Below are 27,904 nucleotides of genomic sequence, written 5' to 3' on the forward strand. Positions count from 1 at the left end.
TGCAAAAACGCTAGGCCTCTTGGGGGTTCTGCTGAGAAGTTGCTTGTTGAGCGTGTGCTTCTGCTGCCTCTTCTGCGAGAAAGTGCTAGCTCTGGTTTGCTTCTATATTATCTTAGCAAAATTGCCCTACCGAGTTCCCAACAAAGTCACTTAATAAGTAAAAAATGTCAAAAATAGAGAAAATAGGTTTAATGCACTCGAAAATTCCCTTGATGGATTCTGATGGTAATGCTGATGATCGTGCTGTGTGTAACCGGAAGATATGCATCTACTCTAAGTGTGGTCATGCACAGTCTGCGAATAGACTCACAAAAGTACTAGATCACTTCCTATTCTAGACCGACTTGACTGAATTGAAACTTGGTCATGCTGTAGCTTGTCCACGAACACATAGGGTTGGATGTGTCACGTGACAGGTAGGGTCTCACTTCTTAGAGCTTCTGGACGTAGAGTCTGAGAGTGAGCACCTACCGACTCTCTTGTACTTTGAACACAGATTAATACAAAAAGAAATACCAAAAGGGGCACCAGTCTTTGTGGCCAATATCTCTAGGCACGGAACTATGCCGGGCCGTGTAGACTCAAGTGTGAATTGTGAACTGTTTTGAAGTGAATCTCTACTGTGTCGTGGTAGAATCTTGACTTGGGGTGTCCAAGTTTGTTATAGTGGTATCAGAGCACGGCCGATTTCTCTTCTACCGGGAAATCCGATCCTTTTGTCGCGACACTTATGGATTCCAACAGAGGTCAGTCGACTTCTTCTGCATCTGGGAATGCGGGAGGAGATCACGAAGAAGATTCTCATGAAGAGTACGGTCCACCTCGGCCTACTCAGGCTGAGATTGAAGAGATGGAACGTCGACTATTGGTTGACGACGCAACAAAGATGATGATCAACATTGTGAAGGATCCAAAATTTGCAAAATTTTTGACTCAGCAATCCTTCGAAGAAGTGCACACCCAATGGCAGAAGCACAGAACCACCCATCAAACCGGCACTCAAGAAACCTCCTCCGAGGATGTTTACAGAGCAAGAATTAGAAGAGGTTGTTCAAACACAGATCAACCGGCTTGGACGCGAACAATAAAGCCAAAAAGCAGGACAAAAAGCAGAAGCAAGGAACTGACTTCCTGGGTTATTTGGGTTGTCAATCTATTTTTGCATCGGCAAGAAAGCAGAAGAAGCGTGTACGATTTAAAGGACTACCTAGTTCTTCTTCTTCTTCTTCTTCTTCTAACAGTTCTTCTAGCTCTTCCGACTCGAGTGAAGAAGATAGAAAAGGGAAAAAGCGAAGCAAAAAGCAAAGCTTCGGAAAGGGCAAGAAAAAGGCAAAGAAGCCTAAGTTTCACCCAGTTTTTGACAGTTCTATAGAGGACACATCCTCAGATAGTTCGGACTCCGACGATTACATGTTTTATGCAAAGAATAAGCATTTCTATAAAGCCAACCAGTATGACTTCCTCGAAGATAAAAGCAAGAAAGTTAGAGAATTCAAAGAAGGTGGACAATCAATTAAATTTGACTCTTTTTCTGGATTTCGAGATGCTGCGAGGGCTTTGGCCTTCATACAGCAGTTTGACATAGCTTTCTCTGGAGGGCATTGAGAGCACTCCAAGATTCGGAGGGCTACCTCTTTCTTCAGTGGTCCACCCTCCTACTGAGAAAGGAAGCTCCGGTTAAATGGTTGAAATTCAAAAGGCTTTTTATTTCTTCTTGGCTGACTCGGGAGTACGAACAAGATATACGAATTGCTTGGAATCATCTTCGGATGACCAAGGGAGATTCTCTGGACGCGTATTGCGAGAGATTTTGGAGATTTTTTCTACCTGCTTCTTCATTTAAGAGGTCTCGTTCAGATTGAGCGGTTTTGTTGCAGACTTCCTACAGAGATCCGAGATTACTGCTTAGAACAAAACTCAAATTCTATTCAAGAATTGATGGGTCATGTGAAACGGGGTTTTGCCATACATTCAGACAATTTGACTTATCCCATTAATCAGATCTTGACTCAGAGAACCCAACAGACTTATAATAATGAAAGTAGAAAGAAAAAGAGCCCCCAAGAAAGACAAGGATTCACGACCCCGGCTCACCCTTCGAGAGAGGGCCAACTACATCAAAGAGGGGAAGTGTTTTGGATGCGGGGACATGGGCACATTTCCACGAAGTGCCCTAACAAGGCACAGCAAGAACAGAATGAAGACAGGTGTCACAAACTGCTGATGTGTCAAAGCCCTGAAGAATGGAGCCAACTTACAGATGCCGGCCGAGGGGCCTAAACCCTAAAAAGGACAAGTAACAGAAGAAGAAGTCCTACCAACTTATGGGGACCCCGTTCGATGAGGCCGCAGCATAAAGGGATTAAAATAAAACAGGACTCACACACACACACACACACACACACGCAAAGCTGATGACGTGGCAGCTATACGGCAGATTTTCGAAAATTGCACTGGCATGATGACGTGGCAAGGTGTACGGAATTCCGCATTTTGCGTTGGCATGTTGATGTGGCAGGCTGTATAGATTTTCGTAAATTACGCTGGCAATTTTTTGGCATTGCTTTTGAACCAGGAGCTTTTGAGTTAAAAGGCTTTTCATAAAAAACTGATTTTGGGCCTAGGGCCTTTAAATATGAGGCTAGGACTCATTCTCTGGCATGCTTCCTGGAGAAGGTGCAGAGTCTGGAGTACCTGCTTGTATTGTGTTGATGCAATATAAAGAAATACCGAAAGGGGCACCAGGGTTTGGGGCCAATACTCTCTGTGGTGGAATTCCGCCACTCCGTGTCGCGTGTCGTCTCTCTGTCTTTCAGTTCAGTTCTTATTGAAGTGCTAAAAGTTTGTTTAGTCTGTTCTTTTCTATTGGCACGTGGTGCCCGTCTTGTGACAGTGGTATTAGAGCATCAGGCGTGTGCTTTATACTGGTCCCACAAAAGATTAGACAGAGCTTTATTCGAGGTATCTTCGGCCTCCAACCCGGACTTATTAGCCACTCCCACCCTTACTTCATCGCGCATCAGGCGCGCTCCCGTCCTCATCGCTGTGTCTTACAGGGCATAAGCCATAAAGAACCCAAGACTTGGAATTCATGGATTCAACAAAATATTTGCAGTTTTTGCTCAACAAACTCCACGACATTCTTTCGCGGCATCCTCAGCAGAATCTTCCGATGCTGCAAAGTTTTCAACAATTTTTGAATTGCATGTTACCCCCTCTGATGCCCCAGGTGGTACCTCCTCCCCTGGCAACAGAAAGTACAAGAGCTTCCAACTGGAAAACTTCTTAGCCGTCTTGGGGGAGTCTTCAGGAATATGGTGCAGCCATCTGACCCTGATCCAGTGCAACCGCCTTTGCCACCGCCATTGCCCCCACCTCCACCACCACCACCACCACCAGGCTACAATGGTTGGAGCCCATATGGATACCCTTATTATCCATACCCGGGATATGCGCCTAACTAACCCACAGATTTCAAAGATGGCGGCACGACATTCAAATTTTTCACTTTTTCTGGGGTGAAAGATCGTAAGAAAGCATTGCAGTTCCTACAGCGATTCAACAATATCTATGCTTTAGGGAACTATATAGAAGAATCCAAGATTTCTCGAGCAGCGGGATTTCTTAAAGATAATGCTATGCAATGGTGGAGTTCAATCACGAGACAACCGCATGCTCCAAGGACCTGGCAAGCTTTCAAGACAGTTTTTGTAGGTAGTTACATGACTTCTATGTTTGAAGTCCGGATTTTGGCAAAGTAGGGCACTTGAAAATGCTTGCCACCGAAACCATGGACGAATATAACCAAAGGTTTCTCGACGTGTACCTTCCTGTGTCCTTCTTTAGATCTGTTCCCTTGGAGGCCCAATGTGAGCGATCTACCATCACCATTGCTGAAATATTGTCTATCCAAGCAAGTCTCTACCATGCAAGAACTTATGGACCATGGCGCGATCGGCTACAAATTGATGAAGGGAAAGCTAGAGTTTACCACAGAAGAATCTCCGGCCACGAACCACAACTCTTGCCAACAAAGGACAAATTCTCGAGAGTCTAGTGAAAGTCAACCACAAAGGCCTCGTTTGACGCCTCAACAACGAGATACCTTACTACAAGAAGGCCGATGCTTTGGATGCTTTCAAACAGGCATAATCGTTCTAATTGTCCCAAACACATTGATAGACCAGAGGAGCCGACGCCCGCACCAACGGTCGACAGAACCCCAGCGCCACCTCCTGCTAAGAGAGCTAGACCCGCTATTGGACTAGTTCCTGATATTTATGGCATACGTCTTGAGAGTACAAATGAATTGTGTCGAGCATATGGCAAAGTCAATGGCTTCAAAGCCCTTATTTTCTTTGACCCCGGAGCTACAGAGAACTTCATTCATCCAGAATTCTTAAAGTAGATGCACTTTGATTATGATGCAGAGGGTGGAGAAATTGAAGCTGAGCTAGTCACTGTGCAAACTCAGAAAGTGGTACCGCTCATTGGTGTATTTCTAGTGACTATACAAGAAAAGCCGATTTCCACATTATGAAGTTGAGCAATTGCGACGTTCTCTTGGGCATGCCCTGGCACGACAAGAATGATGCAACTCTCCAGGTTTGGAGCCGAACCATCACTGTGATGCAGAAGGGCAAGCCCGTTGTCCTCAAAGTTCGGTTGTCCGAACAAAACCTTGAATGACCTCTCTAGTTGTTTTCTAGTTAGATACTTTTGAACATTGTTTGAGAAAGAAATTTGTTTGAAATGGATGCTGTCTGTTTTAAACCTATCTTGGTGCCGATTTGAATTGTTTGACTTTGGTTTTAATACTCGTTTCAATGATTGGTGATTTTACTCCCGGGTGGAGAAGTGAGAAATATTGTTTTGGTATTGTTTGAACCTCGGAACGACGCAGGCCGATGCTTGGGGAGCGTTCTGTTGTATGCTAGAAAACCTCCGAACGATGCAGGTTGATGCCTGGGGAGCATTTGATTGTATGCTTGTAAAATAGTTGTTGTTGTGACTCCCGGCCCGGACCTGGATGGTTATGCGGGAGGAGTATTAAGAAGTGTGAGCAGTGGTTACTCCCAGCACCTCCAAACGACGCAGGCTGCGGTCTTGGGGGCGTTTGGTTGTAAAAGGCCTCTATATCTCCCGGCCCGGACCTTTTTAGGTTATGCGGGAGGAGTGATGAGGGAGTCGTTGAAGATCCCCCCGCCCGGACCTTATAGGTTATGCGGGAGGAGTGTTCATCGGCGACTTTATGTTTCTATGTCTTGTAACATGCATATGTGAGCATTTGTGTTGCATTGTGATGTGCGAACTACTGAATATTCCTAATTGGATGAGATTGCCTGGGTTTGTAATTTTAGTGCATCAAGACACCCGTGGAAGATCAGTGCAGTCTGGGTGTGATGGCTAATTTTACTACAACGGAATATCAAGAGTTCCGATCTAGATGAAAGGAGAAGCTAACTCCTTGATCGAAAGAGCCGAAAGGAGAAGCTAACTCCTTAACAAAAAGAGCAAACTGATTGTTCCTCGGAATGACCCTCGGAATTTTTTTTAAGCTAACTTGAGTTGTTTTGCAGATATGTTGTAATCGCGGACGATTACTCTCTTTCAAGAAGGGGAGATGTCACAAACTGCTTACGTATCAAAGCCCTGAAGAATGGAGCCAACTTACAGATGCTGGCCGAGGGGCCTAAACCCTAAAAAGGACAAGTAACAGAAGAAGAAGTCCTACCAACTTATGGGGACCCCGTCCGATGGGGCCCCAACATAAAGGGATTAAAATAAAGCAGGACTCACACACACACACACACTCACGCAAAGCTGATGACGTGGCAACTGTACGGCAAATTTCCGAAAATTGCGCTGGCATGATTGATGAGCGCGCGGTGGTGTGTGCAAGTGATAGAGCACACGAAGATGCGTAGGCCTTGAGGCTTGAAGCGGAGGCATTGTGCTGTAGAAGGGAAGCGCTAGCAGAACGAAGAGGGAGAGAGAGGGCACGCTACTTAATAGATGGGGGAATAAGTGAGTGAGTTAAAAACTCACATTCCCTTTATTAATATGTATAGGACCAATTTAAAGTTAGTGGCCAAGCTCAATGTGAACTTGGCCAAAGGTTAGTAACCTTTAAAATATACATTAAAGGGGGCCATTTGGGCCTTTAACCCAACAACCTCCCACCTAAAGGCATAAATGGCACCTTTAAGCTACGTGACTCCCACTATCTCTATGCATAGATGATGTTGTGCTTTGGATAAGCACTTAGTGAGAGCATCTGCTGGATTTTGTGATGTATGGACCTTAACCAATGTAATAAGGCCATCCTCAAGCACTTCTCATATGAAGTGATACCGCACATCCATATGCTTTGTGCGTGCATGAAACATGGCATTCTTTGCCAGGCATATGGCACTCTGGCTATCACAACCAAGCATAGGTGCCTTGGCAGGCAAACCAAACTCACTGCATAGGCGTCCTAACCAAATAGCTTCTTTAGAAGCCTCAGTGGCTGAAATATATTCAGCCTCTGTTGTAGACAATGCAACAATCTTTTGCAATCTAGAACACCATGAAACAACACCTCCTGAAAGAGTACACACATAGCCACTTGTGGATTTCCTATATCCACATCACCAGCCATGTCAGAGTCACAAAATCCCTTCAACTTCAATGGTCCTTTACCATAGCAGAGGCATTTGTTTTTAGTCCCTTTCAAGTACCTCATAATGGACTTCATTGCATCCCAATGCAACCTGCCTGGATTAGCCATAAACCGGTTCACAACTCCCACTGCATGGGCTATGTCAGGCCTAGTAGCAACCATAGCATACATAAGTGAACCACAAGCTGAAGCGTAAGGCACACTTTGCATGTCATTGGCTTCCTCCTTTGACTTGGGACAATCATCCTTGGAGATTTTGACATATGGCTGTAATGGCACACCAAGAGGCTTTGCTTCAGCCATGTTAAATCTGTCCAGCACCTTTTCAATGTACTTTTCTTGCGACAAATACAATAGGCGCTTGTCTCTTTGCCTTGTAACACGCACTCCAAGTATATGTTCAGCTTCCCCAAGGTCTTTCATTGAAAATGCAGATTTCAGCTGCCCTTTAAGAGCATCAACAATGCTTCTTTTCTTTGCAGCTATCAACATATCATCAATATAGAGCACAAGAATGATAGGGCAGCTATCCTCATCATGTTTGGTATACAAACAATGGTCTGCATGGCTTCTTTTGTAACCCTGTTTAAGCATGAAGCGATCAAACTTCTTGTACCACTGTCTACACTATCTACATGATTGTTTCAGCCCATACAAGCTTCTATTGAGCATACATACCATATGTTCCTTGCCAGGAATAACAAAACGCTCGGGTTGCTTCATGTAAAGCTCTTCTTCCACATCACCATGCAAGAAAGCGGTATGTACATCCATTTGGTCCATTTCCAAATCAAGAGAAGCCACTATGGCAAACAATACACGCAAAGTGGTCATCTTCACAACAGGAGAGAACACTTTTTGAAAGTCTATGCCCTTGGTTTGAACATATCCCTTTGGAACTAGCCTTGCCTTATACTTGGGTTTTGCATCAACTGTCTTGATTTTATACACCCATTTGTTAGGAATAGCCTTCCTTCCTTTGGGCAATTCCACCAAATCCCAAGTATGATTAGCATGCAAAGCTTTAATCTCTTCCTGCATAGCAAGCTCCCACTTGTCGCTATGCTCACATGTCTTTGCCTCTTTATATGTAAGAGGCTCTCCCTCATCTGTCAACATAATGTAATGCAAAGAGGGATCATATCTACTCAGGCCGTCTTTGACGAGTAGACCGCCTCACCCAATGATCCACATTATTCGGCAATGAGTTTACATCAGGTGGCATGATAAAATCATCAACAATGGGTTGCTGTACATAATTTTCAGCACCATTTTCAACATTTTTTCGTGGTTGCAAATGCCCTTCAGGAGCCTCAATTTGTTGTCCAACATCATCTGGCTCAAACACCACTGTATCATCTACATTTTCAGCCATATGTGGTGCATCCTGAGGGTCAAGAATAGGCCTAACAGGTGGCTGGTCATGCTGAAATTTGACCCTTTTATGGTCATGCTTTGAGGCACAATTGTTTTGAAGCAGCCTTGCCTCATTAAAAACAACATTCCGGCTGCGTATAACCCTTTTGAGCTGAGGTAACCAAATCCTGTAACCCATTTCGCCTTCTTCACCGTATCCCATGAAAAGACCTTTAATGGACTTGACATCTAGTTTACTCCTCAACTCAGGTCTAACATGCACAAAAGCCTCGCAACCAAAAATGCGTAAGTGATCATATGAAGCAGGCTTGCCAGACCAAACCTCTTCAGGGATGTCACCTTTCAAAGACATGTGAGGGGATCGATTGCATATATGCATTGCAGTTTTCAAAGCTTCTCCCCAAAATCCATGAGAGAGATTAGTTGTGGACAGCATGCATCTCACGCTCTCACAAAGTGTCCTATTAAATCTTTCAGCCACACCATTAGAAGAGGGGCTGTATGGCACAGTAAGCTCCCTCTTAATGCCCAAATTTTCACAAAACTTGTTAAATTCAGCACTTGTAAACTCCCCCCCATTGTCCGTACGCAAGCATTTTAGCTTTCTACCTGTTTGGGTGGTCACAAATGCATGAAATTTCTTAAACGCAGCAAAGGCTTCATCCTTAGATTTAAGCAAATAAACCCAAATTTTCCTAGAATGATCATTAACAAAGGAGACAAAATAGCATGCACCTCCCATAGACTTAGTAGGCATGCTACATACATCAGAATGTACAAGATCAAGTACACAAGATTTACGAGAGACACCAAAGAGTAATAAGAACGCTTTACTTGCTTGCCATATTGACATTCATTACAAAAGTCAAGCTTTGTGCCTTTAGCATCAAGCTTGTTCAAAGTACAAAGCTTAGAAAGACCCTTTTGGCTCATATGGCCAAGCCTCTTGTGCCACAACTCCATATGAGAGTTAATTTCAGCCAATGCAATAAACTTGCCCAACACGGCCTTTCCATGCATGCAGTAAAGTGTCCCTTTCTTTGTGACCTTTACAATCAGCCTTGAGCCTTTAGTCATTTTCCATGATCCTCTCTCAAACAAGATGCTGTAACCATGCATATCCATCTGACCAACAGAAAGCAAACTCTTCTTGATTCGCGGCACATATCTAACATCATGCAAGACAAGCTCATTTGTGCTATCTATGGAGAGATACACAGTGCCAATGGAACATGCATGATTGTTTCCAAGGTATACATGGCCACGCTTGCCTGCATCAAAAGTAGAGAAACACTCCTTGATAGGAGTCACATGAAATGAAGCACTGGAATCAACAATCCAAGTCTGGGATAATGCATCATTGACAGTCAACAATGCATCAATAAGATCACTCTTGGTGATCTGTCTGTCCTGTGAATGAACATTAAGAGAGGCATCAAAGTCATAAGCATCATCATCTGACAAAGTGGCACACAAGATGTCCTCTACATCTGACAGCTCCTCAATCACAACACTAGAAGCCACATTGGCCTTCTCTTTGTCCTTTGAGCTATCCTGTGCATCTGTCTTGACTTCCTTCTTCTCTTTCTTTTTGTCTCCGCCATTCTTTTTTCGTTCTAACTCGGCTTTGTAGTACCTGCAATCGGGTTTCAAGACAAGCTCATTTGTGCTATCTATGGAGAGATACATAGTGCCAATGGAACATGCATGATTGTTTCCAAGGTATACATGGCCACGCTTGCCTGCATCAAAAGTAGAGAAACACTCCTTGATAGGAGTCACATGAAATGAAGCACTGGAATCAACAATCCAAGTCTGGGATAATGCATCATTGACAGTCAACAATGCATCAATAAGATCACTCTTTGTGATCTGCATGTCCTGTGAATGAACATTAAGAGAGGCATCAAAGTCATAAGCATCATCATCTGACAAAGTGGCACACAAGGTGTCCTCTACATTTGACAACTCCTCAATCACAACACTAGAAGCCACATTGGCCTTCTCTTTGTCCTTTGAGCTATCCTGTGCATCTGTCTTGACTTCCTTCTTCTCTTTCTTTTTGTCTCAACCATTCTTTTTTCGTTCTAACTCGGCTTTGTAGTACCTGCAATCGGGTTTCTTGTGACCTTTTCTGCCACACTGATAGCAAGTCACATCACCCTTACCTTTGCTGGCATTTCCCCTTTCCTTACTCTTACTCTTACTCCTTTGTGCATAGGCATTCTTCTTTTCTATCCTGCCTCTAACCATGTTGGCAGAGCTGCCTCGCTCTCCACTTGCTTTTCTCCTGATTTACTTATTCAAGGTAGAACCCCTAACACCATCAAATGTCAAATTGGGGTTATTGGACAATGAAACCACCAATGTTTCCCATGACTCAAGTAAGGTCATAAGCAGGAAGATAGCTTTCAGCTTATCATCAAAAGGGGGCAAGCTTGAATCCTGTAACTGCGACAAAGTACCTGCGAACAACGACAAGTGCTCTGCAGCGCTCTTGGACTCATCTAGTTGCATGCCAACAAGTTTCCGCATCAAATGCACTTGGTTGACAAGCGTTGTATTCTCATACATTCCCTTTAACTTCTCCCACACATCAAAAGCACTTGTGAGACCTTTCACATCAATGACTGTCTCATCGGTCATGGCCATTTTAATGTATGTAACAGCCTTCCTGTTCAGGCTAACCCATGCTTCATCCGTCATATTCTGTGGCTTTATCTATTTAAGTGCCCCTTCACAATCCTTAAGAAATAGGATTTCCTGGATCTTGTCTTTCTAAAGATCGAAACCTGTTCCATCGAACCTCCTAATCTCGAAGAGATTCTTCATATCCGAAGAAGATGAGGCCATAGTTGCACGAATAAGAGGGCTAATACCCTGAATTTTTGGGCAAAATGCACAAAAACCGGAGTATAGCCTCACAGAGATGTGCACTACAACTCCAAATGGTCATAGGAGCATTTTGGGGCAAAATAGGTCGATTTGGGCACAAAAAACAATTTCTAAAATTTATGTGCAAGAGCGAGCGAATTTGTGCTCAAAAACAACAAATTTAGTTTTTTTTAGCCTCACAGAACATACATAAGGCTAATGCACAGCTTTTAGAAGCATGTAAGAGCAAAAGCCCCAATTTGTAGCATCAAATTGCACGAAATTGAGCCACAAATGGTCATACATAGCCAAAATTTGTCAAACGTGCATAGATTGCATCAATTTGCACTTTCCCCAATGTAGTTGCATCATAAAAACACTTGCAAAAAATTGCGTAAATCTGAAATTTGCTGAAAACACCTGTTTTGGGACCTGTTTTTCGGCAATTTCAGTGTTTTTAGGTACTTAGCAAAGATGTTCCCACACCTTAATACATCATTTGCAAAACCTGTATTTTGCTGTCATAACCTGTAATTTGCTGATTTTGACCTAATTTCAGTCTGTTTTAGGTCAATTTGACTTGTCGGGAGCTCTCTAGTGTCCGGGTACGAGCCCTTTGGCGATGAAATTGCAAAATCTCGCGTGAAAGTCGACCTCCTTGGTTGAACATCAGCGTTTGCAGGTTTGGGAGTAAACCCTAATTTGGCTCTGATACCAGTTGATGAGCGCGCGGCGGTGTGTGCAAGTGAAAGAGCACGCGAAGATGCGTAGGCCTTGAGGCTTGAAGCGGAGGCACTGTGCTGTAGAAGGGAAGCGCTAGCAGATCGAAGAGGGAGAGAGAGGGCACGCTACTCAATATATGGGGGAATAAGTGAGCGAGTTAAAAACTCACATTCCCTTTATTAATATGTATAGGACCAATTTAAAGTTAGTGGCCAAGTTCAATGTGAACTTGGCCAAAGGTTAGTAACCTTTAAAATATACATTAAAGGGGGCCATTTGGGCCTTTAACCCAACGATGATGACGTGGCAAGTTGTACGGTATTCCGCGTTTTGCGCTGGCATGATGACGTGGTAGGGTGTATAGATTTCCGTAAATTACACTGGCAGCTTTTTGGCATTGCTTTTGAACCAGGAGCTTTTGAGTTAAAAGGCTTTTCATGAAAAACTGCTTTTAGGGCCTAGGGCGTTTAAATATGAGGCTAGGGCTCATTCTTTGGCATGCTTCCTGGAGAAGGTGCAGAGTTTGGAGTACCGGCTTGTACTGTGTTGATGCAATATAAAGAAATATCGAAAGGGGTGCCAGGGTTTGGGGCCAATACTCTCTGGGGTGGAATTCCGTCACTCCATGTCGCGTGTCGTCTCTCTCTTTCAGCTCAGTTGTTGTTGAAGTGCTAAAAGTTTGTTAAGTCTGTTCTTTTCTATTGACACGTGGTGCCTGTCTTGTGACAACAGGCCAGAGAGTTCGAGAGCAGCTGAGAAAAGTGGACGAAAAGGCAAGATAAAAGCAGGACTGGTTCCAGTTTGCATGGGTAATGACCCAAGCACGATTGATGAAAGTACAGAACTTTGCTGAGCTTTGGGCAAAGTGAAAGATCAAGAAGCCCTGATTTTCTTTGATAAAGGAGCCAAGGCCAACTTCATTTCACCTGAATTGGCGGCGGGGCTCGAGATTACACCCGATCGGATGGGATCACAAGCAGAGGTAGTTCTAGCGGCACCCGGACAGGACGTGGCCACACTTGTCATTGGCAAACTTCGGTTGCATTGTCAGGGGTATTTGGGACGCGAGGACTTCTACATAATGCCCTTGGAAGGTTGTGATGTCCTCCTATGAGTTCCTTGGTACCATAAGAACAACGCCGTGGTCGATTATCGGGCGAAGAAAGCGACATGGACTAATGAAAAGGGCCGAAAAATTGTACTTGATGTGAAATTGAAGGGCGAGTCTGTCCTTATTGTATCGGGTTAGGCCGTTTTGAAATTAATGAAATCCAGTCTGTTTGTTTACTCTATCTTTTTGAAAGAGTTGAATGATGAACATAGGACAATATGTCTGAACTTGATAAAGAACGCCAAGACTTTCTCCACACGGTTTATATGAATTTTTGGTGATGCCTTTTGGCCTTACCAATGCTCCAACGACCTTTAACCGGATAATGGACATGATTTTCAGAGAGTACATATCTTTTGCTGGCACTTTCTTTGATGACATTATAGTCTTCTCCAAGTTTGAGGCCAAGGTTGGATCAAAACGTACGTACGGATCGGTTCCGTACCGTACGGACGTTCTGTACGGATCCGTACACTTTTTTTAAATTAAATTTATTGGTGGTGGGAAGCCCGTACGGTGCTGATTTAAAATAAAAATCCAAAGTCTCTTGCAATAGTTACACAGTATGTGGTTGTCTTGTAAAACGTGTCTTTGAATGTCTCTATAAGTTGGCTTCTTTCTTGTTTTTTATTGGAAATTTCCTAGAAAATTTAGTACTTTGCGGTTTTTTTACTAGAGTACGTATTTTTACGTACATAAAATTTTTTCCTGTACGGAACAATGTACAGTACGTACATATACGCCACGTACAGTACGTTTGGTACCACCTTGTTTGAGGCAGAACAAAGAGAACATCTGCTACAGGTCTTTCAGGCATTGCGAGATCACAAGTTGGTGATCAGTGCAAAGAAGAGTGAATTTTTCTTATCAGAGACACTTTTTGGGACACATCGTCTCAGCAGCAGGAGTGCAGATGAATCCGGCCAAGATTGAGACTAGTGATTGGTCCAATTTGAAGAATGTCCATGAAGTTAGAAGCTTCTTGGGCTTATGTTCTTACTACCGGTGGTTCATTAGAAAGTTTGCAGAGGCTGCTTCCCCTTTGCATATCTTGATACAGAAAGGAGTCCCTTTCTCGTAGGGACCCACAGAGGTGACTGCCTTTCAGACTTTGAAAGAGAAATTGATTACAGGACGAGTCTTGACTCTACCGGATTTGCGAAAGCCGTTGAAAGTATATATTGTGATGCTTGTGGTCGTAGTTTGGGTGCGGTCTTAATGCAAGAAGGCCATGTCATTGCCTATGAGAGCCGATTGTTTTCAAGGCCGGAATTGACATCACAGATATATGAGAAAGAGCTTTTGGTGGTTATCCATGCTCTTACTCAGTGGCGACATTACCTACTCGGAGCCGATTTTACGGTCTTTACTGATCATCAAAGTTTACGCTACTTCTTGTCACAGAAGTAGCTATCGGAAGAGCAGATGCGGTGGGCTAACATCTTGTCACAGTTTCACTTCCAGATTGTTCATGTACAAGGACAAAAGAACTTGGTGGCAGATGCTTTGTCTCGGAAGCCGTTGGTCTTGGTTATTTTGGCGATTCATCATAGAAGCTTCGAGGACATGGTTGATCAGTACGCCACAGATTTAGATTTTTCAGATGTATTCGGTCGAATACAGAATGGGGAGGTAGTAGCGGAATATTCCATTCGGGAAGGCTACTTGATGAAGAAAATGATGTTGTGCGTTACACAGCCGTTGAGGGAAAAGGTTCTAACCAAATGCCACTGTCCACCACTTAGGGGTCATCGTGACATTGACACCACCTTGAAAGGTGTGGAGCGATACTTCTTTTGGCCGAGACTCAAGAAGGACGTGTACGATTTTGTACGCAGTTGCTTGGTATGCCAAATGGTCAAGTTTGACAAGCATAAAATTTCATTTTTGATCTCCCGAAGACACACAGTGGGTATGATGGTATCTGGACTGTTATAGACAGATTTAGCAAGCAAGCTCATTTTATTCCAGTGAAGAAAACAGTCAAACCGGATCATTTAGCGAGACTGTTCATTGCCGGATATTCAGATTACATGGCATGCCCGAGACAATTGTCTCTGACAGAGATCCCCAATTCACGAGTTTGTTTTGGAAGCCTATTTGGGAGAACATTGGCACACGGTTGCAATTCTCGTCATCTTTCCACCCGTAGACAGATGTGCAATCTGAGATTGCAAATTCAATCGTACTGGATTTATTGAAGTCTTAGAAGACTCAATGGGAAAAGTTTTTGCCTTTGGTGGAATTTGCCTACAATAACACGATTCACGCTTCAACGGGGAAGGTACCATTTGAGATTATTGAAGGTGCTCCGAAGGTTCCACCCTTCCTAAGCATGAAAGATAAGATTTCTGAAGCCGACCAATACACGAGGGACTTGGACATTGCTTTTGCCAAGGTTTGGGAGGCTTTAGAGAAATCTCAGGAAAGACACAAGAAGGCAGCAGATCGACACTGTCGTGATTTGAAATTAAAGGAAGACGATTCGGTGCTCTTACGTTTTGAGAAGGCACGCCTGAGAAAGAAAAAGGGAAAGGAGTGGCTTTTTCCAAAGCTTAGCATGAGATACTATGGACCTTTCTAGAAAGAAAAGATAAATGATGTCTCCTTTCGACTGAAGCTGCCCGATACTTGGAGAATTCACAATGCTTTTCATGCGAGTCTCTTGAAGCCTTTTAAAGGCGACGTGCTCGATAATGGGGAGCGAGATGAGCAACCCGAAGTGGAGGAAAGCGAGGAGATACTCGTTCCAGAACAGATACTGGCACATAAAGATAGAAAGATTAAAGTTAGAGTGATTAGGCAGTTCTTGGTTAAATTCAAGAACTATCCTGCATAAGATGCGAAGTGGACGGAGGAGGAGAACCTAGTAGATACTCCTCAGATTGTGAACCTTTACCTTGAAGCATTCGGTTTAGCATAGTCTATCCCGATAGAACCCCGATTTCAGCATGGGCGAATCTAGTGCAGCGGCTTTGCACAAGAGGGGAGTCACTCCGCTCTTTTGTCAACAGATTGCCCCGATTTTTGATATAGAGTCACTGATGTCCCTTTGGGTTTCGGGGATACTACTGAGTTGACAATATTCTGCTGTATGACTTTATGAACTGGAATTCCTGATAATGAATATGATACTGATTGATTTGTACTTGACTTGTTTAAGTGCAGGAACTGATAGACGAAATGACCGCAGCATTTCGGTCTCATAAATCTCTATAGACATGATTGCAATATGGATTAGTTAATTGGGCATCTGTGAGGTCTTGACCGGATCTAGATGCGATTGCTAAATATGTTGCCGATTAATCATGGTCTGAGATTTTGAATGAATTTTGAATTTGATTTGTTATGTGATGTCCTGTGATGTCAAGTGATGTCCTGTGATGTGACTGTCGATTGGTACATGTGCTAGATGTGTTGTTCCTAGTGCGTCGGTACCAACAGTTAGTGTTTGCTAAGACGCTAAGACAATTTATGGCCTCTGTCTGTTTTGCAGGCGTAATCGAGGGCGATTACAATGCTTTCAAGAGGGGGGTATGTCACAAATGGGTGACTTGGCAGCAGACCCCGGACATGACACGTGGCAAACAATACCGATCCCTGTAATATGCGCGGATAGGCTGACGTGGCATCCGTACGGAAATCCCAGAATTTGCGGCGCAAAATCTGCTGACATGCTGACGTGGCAGGCGTACTAACAGCTGTACGGAATTCCTTGCTATTGCGTTGGCTGAATTCTATGCTGGCTGAATTAGCAGCTTTTGGGATAAATTGCTTTATTTTAAAGAAAGCTTTTAAGCTTTTGATTTTGGGGCTCTGCTTTTGGGCATCCCTTGTATCAATAAATAAGTGGGCAAGGCCTCACTTCTCAGAGCATCTGGACGCAGAGTCTGAGAGTGAGCACCTACCCACTCTCTTGTACTTTGAACACAGATTATACAAAAAGAAATACCGAAAGGAGTGCTAGTCTTTGGGACCAATATCTCTAGGCACGGAACTATGCCGGGCCGTGTCGACTCAAGTGTGAATTGTGAACTGTTTTGAAGTGAATCTTTGCTGTGTCGTGGTAGAATCTTTGACTTGGGGTGTCCAAGTTTGTTACAATTGGATCCTCTGTAGTAGCAGAAGAATCTTTCTGCTGCTCTGATACCACTGTAACTGGCTTGGACACTCCAAACCGGAAAATCAATAGCAACAGACAAACAAATACTTCACAATTAAGAGAAAGAGAGAGAGAGTCGACACGGCCCGACGTAGTTCCGTGCCCAGAGGTATTGGCCCCAAAGTCTGGCGCCCCTTTCCGTATTTATTTTTCATTAATCATTGCAAAGTACAAATCCCGAGGGACCTCTCAGACTCTGCGTCCAGATGCCCTCAGAGTGAGGCCCTAGGGGCTCTTATAAAGTTTACAAGGGATGCCAAAAGCAGAGCCCCAAAAGCTTCAAACTCAAAAGCAAATAGTCCTCAAAAGCATATGGCCTAAAATCTGCCCCAAAAAGCAGGTAGCGCAAATTCCGAAAATCCGTACATGCTGCCATGTCAGCATGTCGCGCGTTATGCGGAAATCTGTACTACTGCCACGTGGCACTCTGACGTACAGTCTGCCACGTCATCTACCGTACAATTTTTGCCACATCATCACTTCTGTCTGCGGGGCCATGCCACGTCATCAGCTTGTGACACCCTCTATTGTGTACTAGCCGGTTTCATGGTTCCATCGACTTTATAGTCACTTTTTCTTTAAAGAGTGCAACGTGGATTGTTGTGGGTGAAAGCAACACAGAGGATATCATTATGGTAGAGAAGAGAGACTAGGTACTTGAAGAGGGATCTTCCTCACATGGCACAAAGAAAGCTCCTACAACTCATCAAGAAGAGGACAAGTTGTTTAAAGCTCAACTACTTAGTTGCATGGAAACTTTTCAGGAGTCGGCTAGAGAATCCAAGGATGCAAGAGTTCTTACAGGCTCCCTCACAGGATATGTATCATTCATTGCAGGAAAAGATTCCTCATGTAGGGGGGTCTATTGATGCTCGAGGGAAAGCCCATGTGATTGAGCAACCAGTGGTGTCCATTGATCCAAAGCAACCTACTTTACCCGGACAAGAACGGTTTGTGAATGGTCAAGGGAGTAATGAACAAGCAATTTGTTAGACTATTCTGCCGCCTACTTCATATCCTGGTTATTTTGGAGACGATCAGTGTTTCAGGCTATGGCTGGACCTCCCACAGGTTTGCAAGGTTATATGCTAGCGAATGTGGTTGGGACAATGTAACTAGGCATGGTTAACCCTATGTATGGGAACATAGGTGTCCAACGAGGTTTTGAGGGTGCCTATGGCCATTTTTGAATGCCTGGAACACACTTTGGTAAGGCTGGTTTGTCATAGCCATGCGGGTATGACAGGTAAAACAGGTGATACAAGTGCGAGAATGGTCAATTTTGGAGCATTACTTTTAAAGGCACCTGTTTATGACAATTTGACTCCTTTCAGTCAACCTAAGGATTACAAGGAAGGTGGAGAGATATCGAAGTTTAAAACTTTCAATGGAACACAGGACCAATTGAAGACTTTGATCTTCATAGAGCAGTTTGATGCAGCTTATGCGGGTGGAAACTTCATAGAATTTTATGATCTTGGGTGTGTGATCGACATCCAAGTAAAAGATCCAATGACCTTTTATAGGCATTGGCTAAGAAATTGGCCATAAGACAGATTTTCAAACGCAACTCGAGGTGTCTACAACTAGCTTTTCTCTTTTCTGTGCACGGCCATCATGACACAAGAATGTATGACTTGAATGATCAATTGTGAAATTTTTAAGTTGCATGAATGCTAGCAGTGTTTGCATTTTATTGTATCCTGTAATCGAGGAGGCTTGCTTTGATTTTAGAAGGTGGTATATGACGGGTTTTAGGGTCAGAGTTTTTGCATCGAGATCATAGATGCATCGAATCAATGCGTTCGTTTGGCCCGCCCTAGATTCCACTTTCCCTAGAAAGGTGGTCCATGCCAATCTCTTGGTCAAAGCCGGAATCCTCTGTGCCATGATCAATTCTCTCTGTGGTATTTTCATGTGAAATCATCTACTTGGTGCCAAGACATGTGAGTGACCTTCGGGTCTTCGGGTCGTGAACAAACTTGATTGAGAGATTTACAGGAACCGGCCGAGAGGTCTAAAGAGAGGAAGAGCAGAAGAAGTAGACGAAAATCCGTACTTATAAAGTTATGCCAAGTGGCCCAAGGGGTTAGGAATTAATAATCCTAATCCTACCAACTTATGAAGTTTTGCCGAGTGGCCTAAATCAACAAAAAAGACACACACATAGTCAAGTTGCGTAGAGGCATGACACGTGACACTGCTGATACGGAATTCTGTGATTTGCGTTGAGTATGTTGACGTGGCAGTTGAACGGACTTTTGCAAATTATGCTGGTAGTTTTGATAGATTTCAGCGCGAGCTTTTAGAAGCAGATGCTTTTGATTTCAAGTGAGCTTTTAGGACTAAAGCTTGTGGGGCCTTGCTTTTGGGCATCCCTTGTATTGTTTATAAGTGCCCCAGGGGCCACTCCTCGAGGGGATTTGTACGCAGTCTCGGAGAGAGTTGGACCCTCCAGAGTTTAATAATAAGAAATACCGAAAGGGGCACCAAGCTTTGGGGCAGTGCGTCTTGGCTCGGAACTCTGTCGTGTTGTGTCGACTACTCTCTCTCTCTCTCTCTCTCTCTCTCTCTCTCTTTTTCACAATTACTCAAGTGTTTTGAAGTTCTAAAAGTGTTTCCAAGTGTGTAGATTGCAGTTCTCTCTGTGTTTCCATCCGATCCCTCGCTGAAAGTAATTACAACAACAATGGCCAATAATTCGTCGAAAGGAAATTCTGGTGGATTTAATGGCCAAGGCAAATAGTTTTCAGCCAAGGGCAACGTTGCAGCAAAGCCTTCTGTAACTTCCACAAAGAAACCCTCAATTGATGTAGTTGACAAGTCCAACAAGAAGTTTAAACCTTCTTTTGGGCAATGACAAGGACATAAAATGCAAATTTTTGAAGAAAGAAAAGCTCTAAGAGAAGCCACGAAATGTTATATTTGTGAACATGGAGGACACAAAGAAAGTCACATGATAAGGATGACAAGTCGGGGCATAAAGGAAAGAAGCCAAAGCCCGGTGCTTAGCCGAAGCTTCACACTCTCAAAAATCTCATCCGAAGCTTCTGCTAAGCACTCATCCTGAGCCTTGCTTAGTCGAAGCTTCACACTCTCAGAAATCTCATCCAATGACTGACTTTCATCATCAGGCATTTGACTGTCCGAGCGAGTCAAAAGTGACTGGAACGGACGGCCAAAAGCTGCCTCATATGGAGTTCGACCAATGGCAGACAAAAAAGAGTCATTTAGATTAGCCTGAACCAATGGGAGATAGAGCTCCCATTGAGACTGCTGATCATGCACATATGACTAACACATAAAAAGCCAATTGGTTGTAAATCTCTATCTGACCATCTGACTGTGGATGAAAAACAGATGAAAAATTTAACTTAGTGCCAAAATTTTCAAAGAGTGCGCGCGAAAAATTGGACGTGAACTTAACATCCCTATTTGAAACAATTGATTTTGGCAAACCACAGAGGGGGTACCAATGCTTAATGAACAACCGTGCTACATCTTGTGCAGTGACTGTGGCTTACAAGCAATCAACATGCAAAACTTGCTGAAACGATCGACAATTTTCAAACATTGAGTGTTCCTTGAATGCAAACTTGGTGGAAGGTTAGTCACAAAATCCATAGAAATATCTTGAAAAGGTCTATCGGGAATAGGCAGCGGAAGCAAGAGGCCTTGCTGCTTACCTCGAAGAGCTTTTACCTTTTGACATATAATGCACTGTGTGACATAACGAAACACATCCTTTTGCATTTTAGGCCAATAAAAGAATCTTTCTATTTTTTCCAAAGTCGTGTTCATTCCCCTGTGCCCACCCATGAGAGAATCATGTGCATCATGCAATATGGTTGGCTTGAGAGAGGACAACACACATAAACGTTGACGAAAATACAACAAACCATCACGAATGAGGTAGTTGCTTGGCCCTTGGGAAGCAAGAGCCTGCAACCAATGCTTACCAAACTTGGAATCCGCATACTGATTCTTCATGCTGTCGAAAGACACACCCTGAATAAAAAAAGTGGATCTTGACTTAAGAGCCAAAGTCTGTCCTTTGCGACTCAACGCATCTGCAACAGGGTTAGCTTTTCCAGGCACATACTCAATCAAACCTCCAAATTGCTCAAAAAATTGTGACCACCGTGCCTGGCGATCACTCCAATGTGCACTAGTCATAGATTGAAGCCACTTGAGGGCTTGATGATTTGTGCGAACTGTAAACTCTCTACCATAAAGAAAATGCTTCCAATGCTTAAGAGAGTGAATGATAAGACAAAAGTTCTTTATCATAAACTGAATAATTCTTTTCCGCAGTATTGAGCTTCCGGCTAAGGAAAGCTACAGGACGACTATGTTGCTGAAGCACAGCGCCTATGGCGACATTGCTCGCATCCGTCCATACCTCAAAGGGATCATCCCAAGAGGCAAGGATAAGACACGGTGCTTCTGTCACCACAACCTTGAGAGCTGCGAAAGCCTCAATGGCTGCTTCGGGCAAGTCTACGTGCTGACGGCGAGTCTTTATCCATTTCAAAACATCAGTCATAGGTGCAGCAATGTGTGCAAAATTCTCTATGTGCGAACTATATGCTTGACATAAATCAAGAAAAGAACGCACATCATATGCAGTTTTGGGCAAATCCCAATTACGAACCTGTTCCACCTTTGCGGGATCTAACTTGATGCCTTCTGCAGAAATGATATAACCCAGATAAGTGACTTCAGTAAGAAAAAATTCAGACTTCTTAGTTGCAATGTATAACTGACACTCATCCAAACGGGTTAGTACCCTTTCTACATCCCTTTCATGTTGTTCCCACGATGCAGAAAAAATGAGAATATCATCCAAAAAGATGAACACACATACACCGACTATATCGCCGAAACGACCTACCATGAGACGATTAAATGTACCCACGGCATCTGTCAATCCAAAAGGCATAACAATATACTCCCATTGCCCTCGCTCGGTGCGAAAAGCGGTCTTGAAGATGTCGCCTTTGAATACCCGTACCTTATAGTATCCACTCTTGAGATCGACCTTGCTGAAAACCTTTGCCCCATTGAGCCTATCTAGGATATACTCAATGCGAGGCATCGGAAACTTGTTCTTGACGGTCATCTTGTTTAATGTCCTATAATCAACACACAAACGAGACGAACCATCCTTCTTGCGAACAAACAAAATAGGAGCAGTAAAAGGACTTACAATAGGACGTATGAATCCTCTAGCCACCAACTCCGTGAGTTGTCGCTCTTAACTCTTCCTCCTGTGTCTTGTTCAAACGTTAGGGAGCCTTACTCACAGGCTGTGCCCCCTCCATAAGCTCAATGCGATGGTCCTCCGGTCGCTCGGGTGCAAGACGAGGTGGAAGATCATCCTGCAAAAAGAGATGTTTAAACTTGGTAAACAAATCTGAATACTTAGCTGGAGCCTGAATGCTCTGGAAACTGGAGCAGCATAGATGAATGCCGCTTGTGCTCCTCGTCGTAATTCACGCTTTATCTGCACATGAGAGATGAGAGGCAAAAAATGCAAGTCCTCCTCAATACGAATGATGAGGGGGGAGTCAATTTTGGCATTTAATGTGAGTGTTAGCCTCCCAATCAATGAGAGGTTTATGCTCACGAAACCATCTTATGCCCACAAGCATATCACATCCTGAAAGAGGAGACACAATAAATTACTGACGGAAAGCAGTTTGTTGAACGGTAAACATCACATCAAGGCACTCTTTCGTGATGAGAGAGTCCATACCAGGAGCGAAGCCACAAACCTCGAGAGGAGATTTTTGACTAACCTCTAGACGGGCTCTCTCAACAAGAGAGGCACTAATCACATCATGCATACTGCCTGGATCAAACAATATGATAAAACGCCGACCCTTTACATGACCATAACACTTCATGAAGACTCATCAATGTGTGTGTCAGAGACATGAGAAGATTCAGCTTGGTTCATTAAAGTGCTTGTGGTTGCTGTGGGTGCCTACTTGTTCTTCAGCCGTGATGTATCCTCCTATAATTCCTTGTGCAGCTTTTTCATCTGGGGTTAGCTTAGGTTTTGCAGGTGCTTTAGCTTTACCCTTAGATTCATTGTTAGAGTTCTTTTCCGAGGAATTAGAGGAAGAAGGGTTAGAAGAGTTATCATTCTTACCATTCTTACCGTTCTCCGTGGTCTGAAATTTCTGAGTTTTCCTTGGGCTTTCCTTTGTTGTGCTTCATCTCCTGTGCGAGAGCAATCGCTACTGCCTTGTTGAGATTGATTGGATCAAGGACTTCCACATCATACTTGATATACTCGTCCAATCCATAAAGAAATGCCTCCTTTCGCTCCGCATTCGACTTGCGTAATTGAGTGCCGAGCTGCAAAACACGATTAGAAAAAGACATAACCGGCGTACCATTTTGCTTGAGAGCGCGCCAATTGTCCTTTAATCGTGCGAGGTACTGAGGTCGCATAAACCCCGCCTTGGGCTTGTCTTGGAAATCAGCCCAATTGAAGGAAAGGGGCGTGAATTTCGTCGGCTTCCTCTAGGTGCTCGGCTAACTGTGCCTCTTGCCATGCGTGGTACCAATTGATGGCATCACCGGCAAGGTACATGGTTGCCGTCAAAACCTTGCTATTTCCTGTCTTCTTAGTTGTCGCAAAATAAGCATTAAATTGATGCAACCAAGAATGAATAATCGTAGCATCCATCTTACCATCATACTTACTGAAAGTCAACTTCTCTGTGACTGGGTTGTTGGAGTCTGCATCCCGGCTTGCGCCACTTGAGGAACTACCAACATCTTTGGCTGGTTCAGACTTCGAGGCAAGAACTTGTTGAACCAAATCTTGAGTGCGTAGGTCTCTTTGAACCTCACGATCGGTCTCCAAGGCCGCTCGTCTTACTTCGGCTTTCTCCTTTCTTTGTGCTTTTCTGTCTTTTCATTCATCGCGCTCGCGTTCCAAGCAATGCAAGTCGCTTCTTGTTGTATTGCTTTTCTTTCTTTTCGTTCATCGTGCTCGCGTTCCAAGGCAATGCGAGTCGCTTCTTGTTATTCTGCTTTTCTTTCTAGTTGTGCCATCGCAACGCGATTCGTTTCTTGTTGTTGTGCCAGCATCTCCAACATCGACTTGACCATCGCCTCCATAGGATTTGGTACAACTCGTGGCGTAGATGGGGAAGGGGGAGGGTCGAGAAAACCTCCTGGTGGGGAAAACTCTTCTTCGCCACTCCCATGCTCACCACCTGTATGCGAAGTATTCCGCTTCGGGTGATGACCATGCACTATGATCTTTGGTTCTTAAGTTCACGAGGAACTTGGGTTCTTGCGGGTCTTGGGTTCTTGAGGGTCTTGAGATCTTGAGGTTCGTGAGGTTCTTGAGGGTCTTCTTTTGCTTGCAATCTGTGTTAGAGAAGGATCTTCTCTTCACCCGAGTTCTTCTCTTTGGTATAGAGTGAGCTTTTGGTGGAAGTGCCCATCTTCCAGAGGCTGTTATCCCCTCTCCATTTAGTCTTCCAGGGCACTTTTTACTCTCTTTAGGAGAGACGTTGTCCCTTGGCTTTTTCAGTTTTTACAGTTCTTCCTTTAGTGGCTAGTTGTATCTAGGTTTTTTTTGAGATATTGCCTTCAAGCTCGCTCTATAAACAGTTTTGTACTTGCCCTCAGAATTGGCACCGTCTGGGTGTTCTGAGGGCTCAAGTTATAGAAGTCAGCTCCTTTTCTATGCACAAAACAAAACACACACCCTGCCTCACATGCACTCCCGGTAGATTAACAGCCTGCTTGCAAGATATTGAGGAGGTCTACTCTATTAGTTGTTTTATTGGGCACTGACGACGTTAGTGGGGATGTCGTGGTATTTAGTCAATACTATGCATGGTGGAGCTGATGGTTATATTGTCTTGTGGGTGACTACCATGGGTCTATACCGTGCATTTTCCTTAAGGGTGAGTTTGGGCTTATCCTGGATTCATCTAGGTATAATTTTTTGGAAGTTTGTGTGAGCTCATTTATTATTGCCATCAATTCTGTTTTGTTTGCCTTTGCCAGGTGGGATTTTCATTTATGGCAAGCTGTTGTAGCTTGTTTGCCTTCACTCGGTGAGTCTTTTATAATTAATTTGTATTTACAATCTAGGAATCAACTCTAAACAGACTTGCTTCTAGTCATGGGTACTTATGATGTGAATAGGGTTTTTGTTTCTTTTGTCCATGTTATGCATGATAAAGGTGCTGATTTCTCATTTTCTGTTTGGACAAGCAGTGAATTTAAGGTTGCATATGTTAAGTTTTGAAGATCCTGTTTCCATTGGCTGTGTATTGCTTCATTCCAATCTCTACGTTTTGGGATCTCATTTTTCAGTTTATAGAATGAGAATCTGCTGTTGTGTCTATTTGTTATACAATTTCTTCAAAGTCTTTGGACTCTCTTGTCCTTGATGCGATTGACTTTTAAGTTGAGTCTTTGGTAAAAGTTTCTTGCAAGTAAGCGTCTCTCATTTATTGTGGACATCTCTTGTGTTCAAGGCATTTTTGTTTCTAATTGTTAGGAGTTAAGTAAATAATACAAGGGAAAATCACCAAATTACCCCTCTAATTTGTGGAAATTCCTAAAATACCCGTCAAATTTCAAAAATTCCCAACATATCCTTGTGTCTGTTTTGGGTGGATTGCTCTGGATTTTTTAGAGTTTATTCCTTTTGACAATTGAGATCCATTCTTGATTGCTTAACACATAATTTCTCATGAATTAGCTACCAAAAAAAGGCATTTTTCTCTAAAAACAATGAAGCAATTCATCGTCAAAGCCTAGATAACCAGCTCGAATTCTAGTTTTAACATCTTACAATGATAGACAATCAATCTTCTTATGAAAAGCTACAAAACAATTTGTCTTTGGAGATGGTTAGTCTCCTGTCCAGGGGAATTCTGGAAACTTGGAAGGGCATTTTGGGAATCTTTGACAAAATATGGGGGTATTTTGGGAATTTTTCAAATTTGAGGGGTATTTTGGTAATTTTCCCATAATAAAATATAATGTATCTTTTCACTTTCTAAAGTTAAGCTTCTCTCATATATTTCCGTCATCTCTTGCGTCCAAGGCATGTTTTGTACATTATTTTAACGCCTCATAGTTTGTGAGTGCGAAATTTTTCAACCCTATGAAGGTAATACATGTACAAACAGAATTTTTAAGTGGCATCTACAGGAAAGACTCAAGCTTTGAGTTGGAGTGGTAACAGTGATCGTATTACGAGTTTTAACGAGTTTTGTGTTTACAGCTGTTTATTTGACAGCACAATATGCTAGGTGGGACATAAGAAGAATGGAAGCGGTATGTTTATACCAATAAATTGCCATTTGTTTCTTGAACCGTGGTTTTCATGTTGAATCTTTCTGTACCTATCCATGCTACATGTTTCCCTTGGCTAGAATTTATTAGGAAAGGGAACGGGAGGTTTCCGAAAAGAGAGAAATTGAAGAAAAGCAGCTGGAAGAGGAGGCACACAAGCTGCCTGGTTTTCGAACAGTTCATGAAAGGCTGGATAAACTAGAAGGAAAGATCAGTGAATTGGAGTCAAAGACTGGTCAGTCTGCAGCAGCCAAGTTGGAAAAGGTAGAAAAGGAAGAAAATAACTTAAGAGAGGGCAATGCAGATACATCGAAGGAAAGAAAGAGCGAGGCCAAGGCACCAGAGAGTGTGACACAAAATGCAGTGATTAAGAAGGAAGTCCCGAAAGAGAGTAATGAGGAGTCTGTGAAGGCCTTTGAGGGCAAGGTCAAAGACAAAAACTTGCAGAAAAAAGCGTCGAAAGCAGTCTGATGAGAAGGGTGAAGTTGTCAAGGCACACAAACCCACATCGAATGGGAAATGATTGCTTTTAAAAAGTCCTGCAGGCAGCGGCTTTTTGAAGGAGGGTACGTCAAAAAATGGTCATCCAATGTGTCAACTATCACTTGATTAGAGACATGTCCTGCCGATGGATGTCCTAAAAAATGTGGGTTGCATGCAAATTGTTACTTGGCCTCATCCTCAATTGATGGAAGGTGTTGATCATGAATTACCTGATAGTTAGGTGAAAGGGCTTGTTTTGTGGGCAGAAGCTATGTCCTTGTATGGCAGTCTTCTTTTCGCAGCTCACTTAACTCAAGCTTCTGAAGGAGAAGCTCGTCTTTTTTCCCTTTCAAAAACCCAGGATATTTTGTATTTAAATTCCATTTTTTTTTTCTTCCTTTACTATCACTTGTTGGAACTGCAACCTTGCCCTGGTTTCAACAAGGGGTGTGGTGTAGGGGAACATTCTCTGCTTATGGAGGGAATGAATGCAGTGGGCCTCAAGTGCAGGCTCATTTTTGCTTTGAAGATAAGAGGGTGATATCTATTTTGTTGAAAATAATTTGCGCTTTTGTATGGAATGCTTTGATATTTCATGGTTATGTTAATGATGCAAAATTGTATGGTTATGGTGAGGATTACCATACTGTAATTTACGGTAATGATATTTTAGGGTCATATTGTACTTCATTGCCCATGAAACATTAATTATCTGGCTTTGTCTAATTTGTGAGAAGCGGGGAAAAATGGAAGTTTCGGGAAGGGGGGGGGGGGGGGGGTTCCCAGTTTTTCTCATATAGATGTGAGCCTTAAATGTTTGCTACTCTCTTTTGAAATTAATTAGGGTGATAACTTCATAGCTACATTAGTCATTATGATAGATAACTAGTGACGGTGCATTTGTTCTTGAGGTTTGTAAACATATCAAAGGTTTGAGATATGGCTGATATGGCACTAATGAGATTCCAATGGTGTGTGTCTCGCCTGTTGTTTGGGTTCTCTTTGTCTGTTGATTGCCTCCTATTTGGTTTCTCTTGCCTCTGTCCAAGTTTGATTTGCTATCTTCCACCCATTGTACAAGCATCATGCTTTGCTGACTTTTGAAGATTGACTTTTACATGGACTTGGCCTCGACACATCCCTATTAATTCCCTAATGCAAGTCTTCA

The 27,904-nt window shown here is 43.2% G+C and overlaps 1 protein-coding gene across 1 annotated transcript in view; it reads left to right on the forward strand.

Annotated features, from left to right (window-relative positions):
• The window catches only part of LOC147463273 (uncharacterized), a 41,076-nt gene extending 13,678 nt beyond the window's left edge, over positions 1-27,398 (forward strand). The window contains exons 2-4 of the mRNA XM_086487867.1: positions 24,952-25,001; positions 26,183-26,235; positions 26,344-27,398. Coding sequence (XP_086343993.1) covers positions 24,952-25,001; positions 26,183-26,235; positions 26,344-26,724 — 484 coding nt within the window. The 3' untranslated portion in view covers positions 26,725-27,398. The remainder of the gene's footprint in view (positions 1-24,951; positions 25,002-26,182; positions 26,236-26,343) is intronic.
• The last annotated feature ends 506 nt before the right edge of the window (positions 27,399-27,904 follow it).

Source organism: Adiantum capillus-veneris, chromosome 2 (genome assembly GCF_014529385.1).
Source record: "Adiantum capillus-veneris isolate H3 chromosome 2, ASM1452938v2, whole genome shotgun sequence".
NCBI classification, from domain to species: Eukaryota; Viridiplantae; Streptophyta; class Polypodiopsida; order Polypodiales; family Pteridaceae; genus Adiantum; species Adiantum capillus-veneris.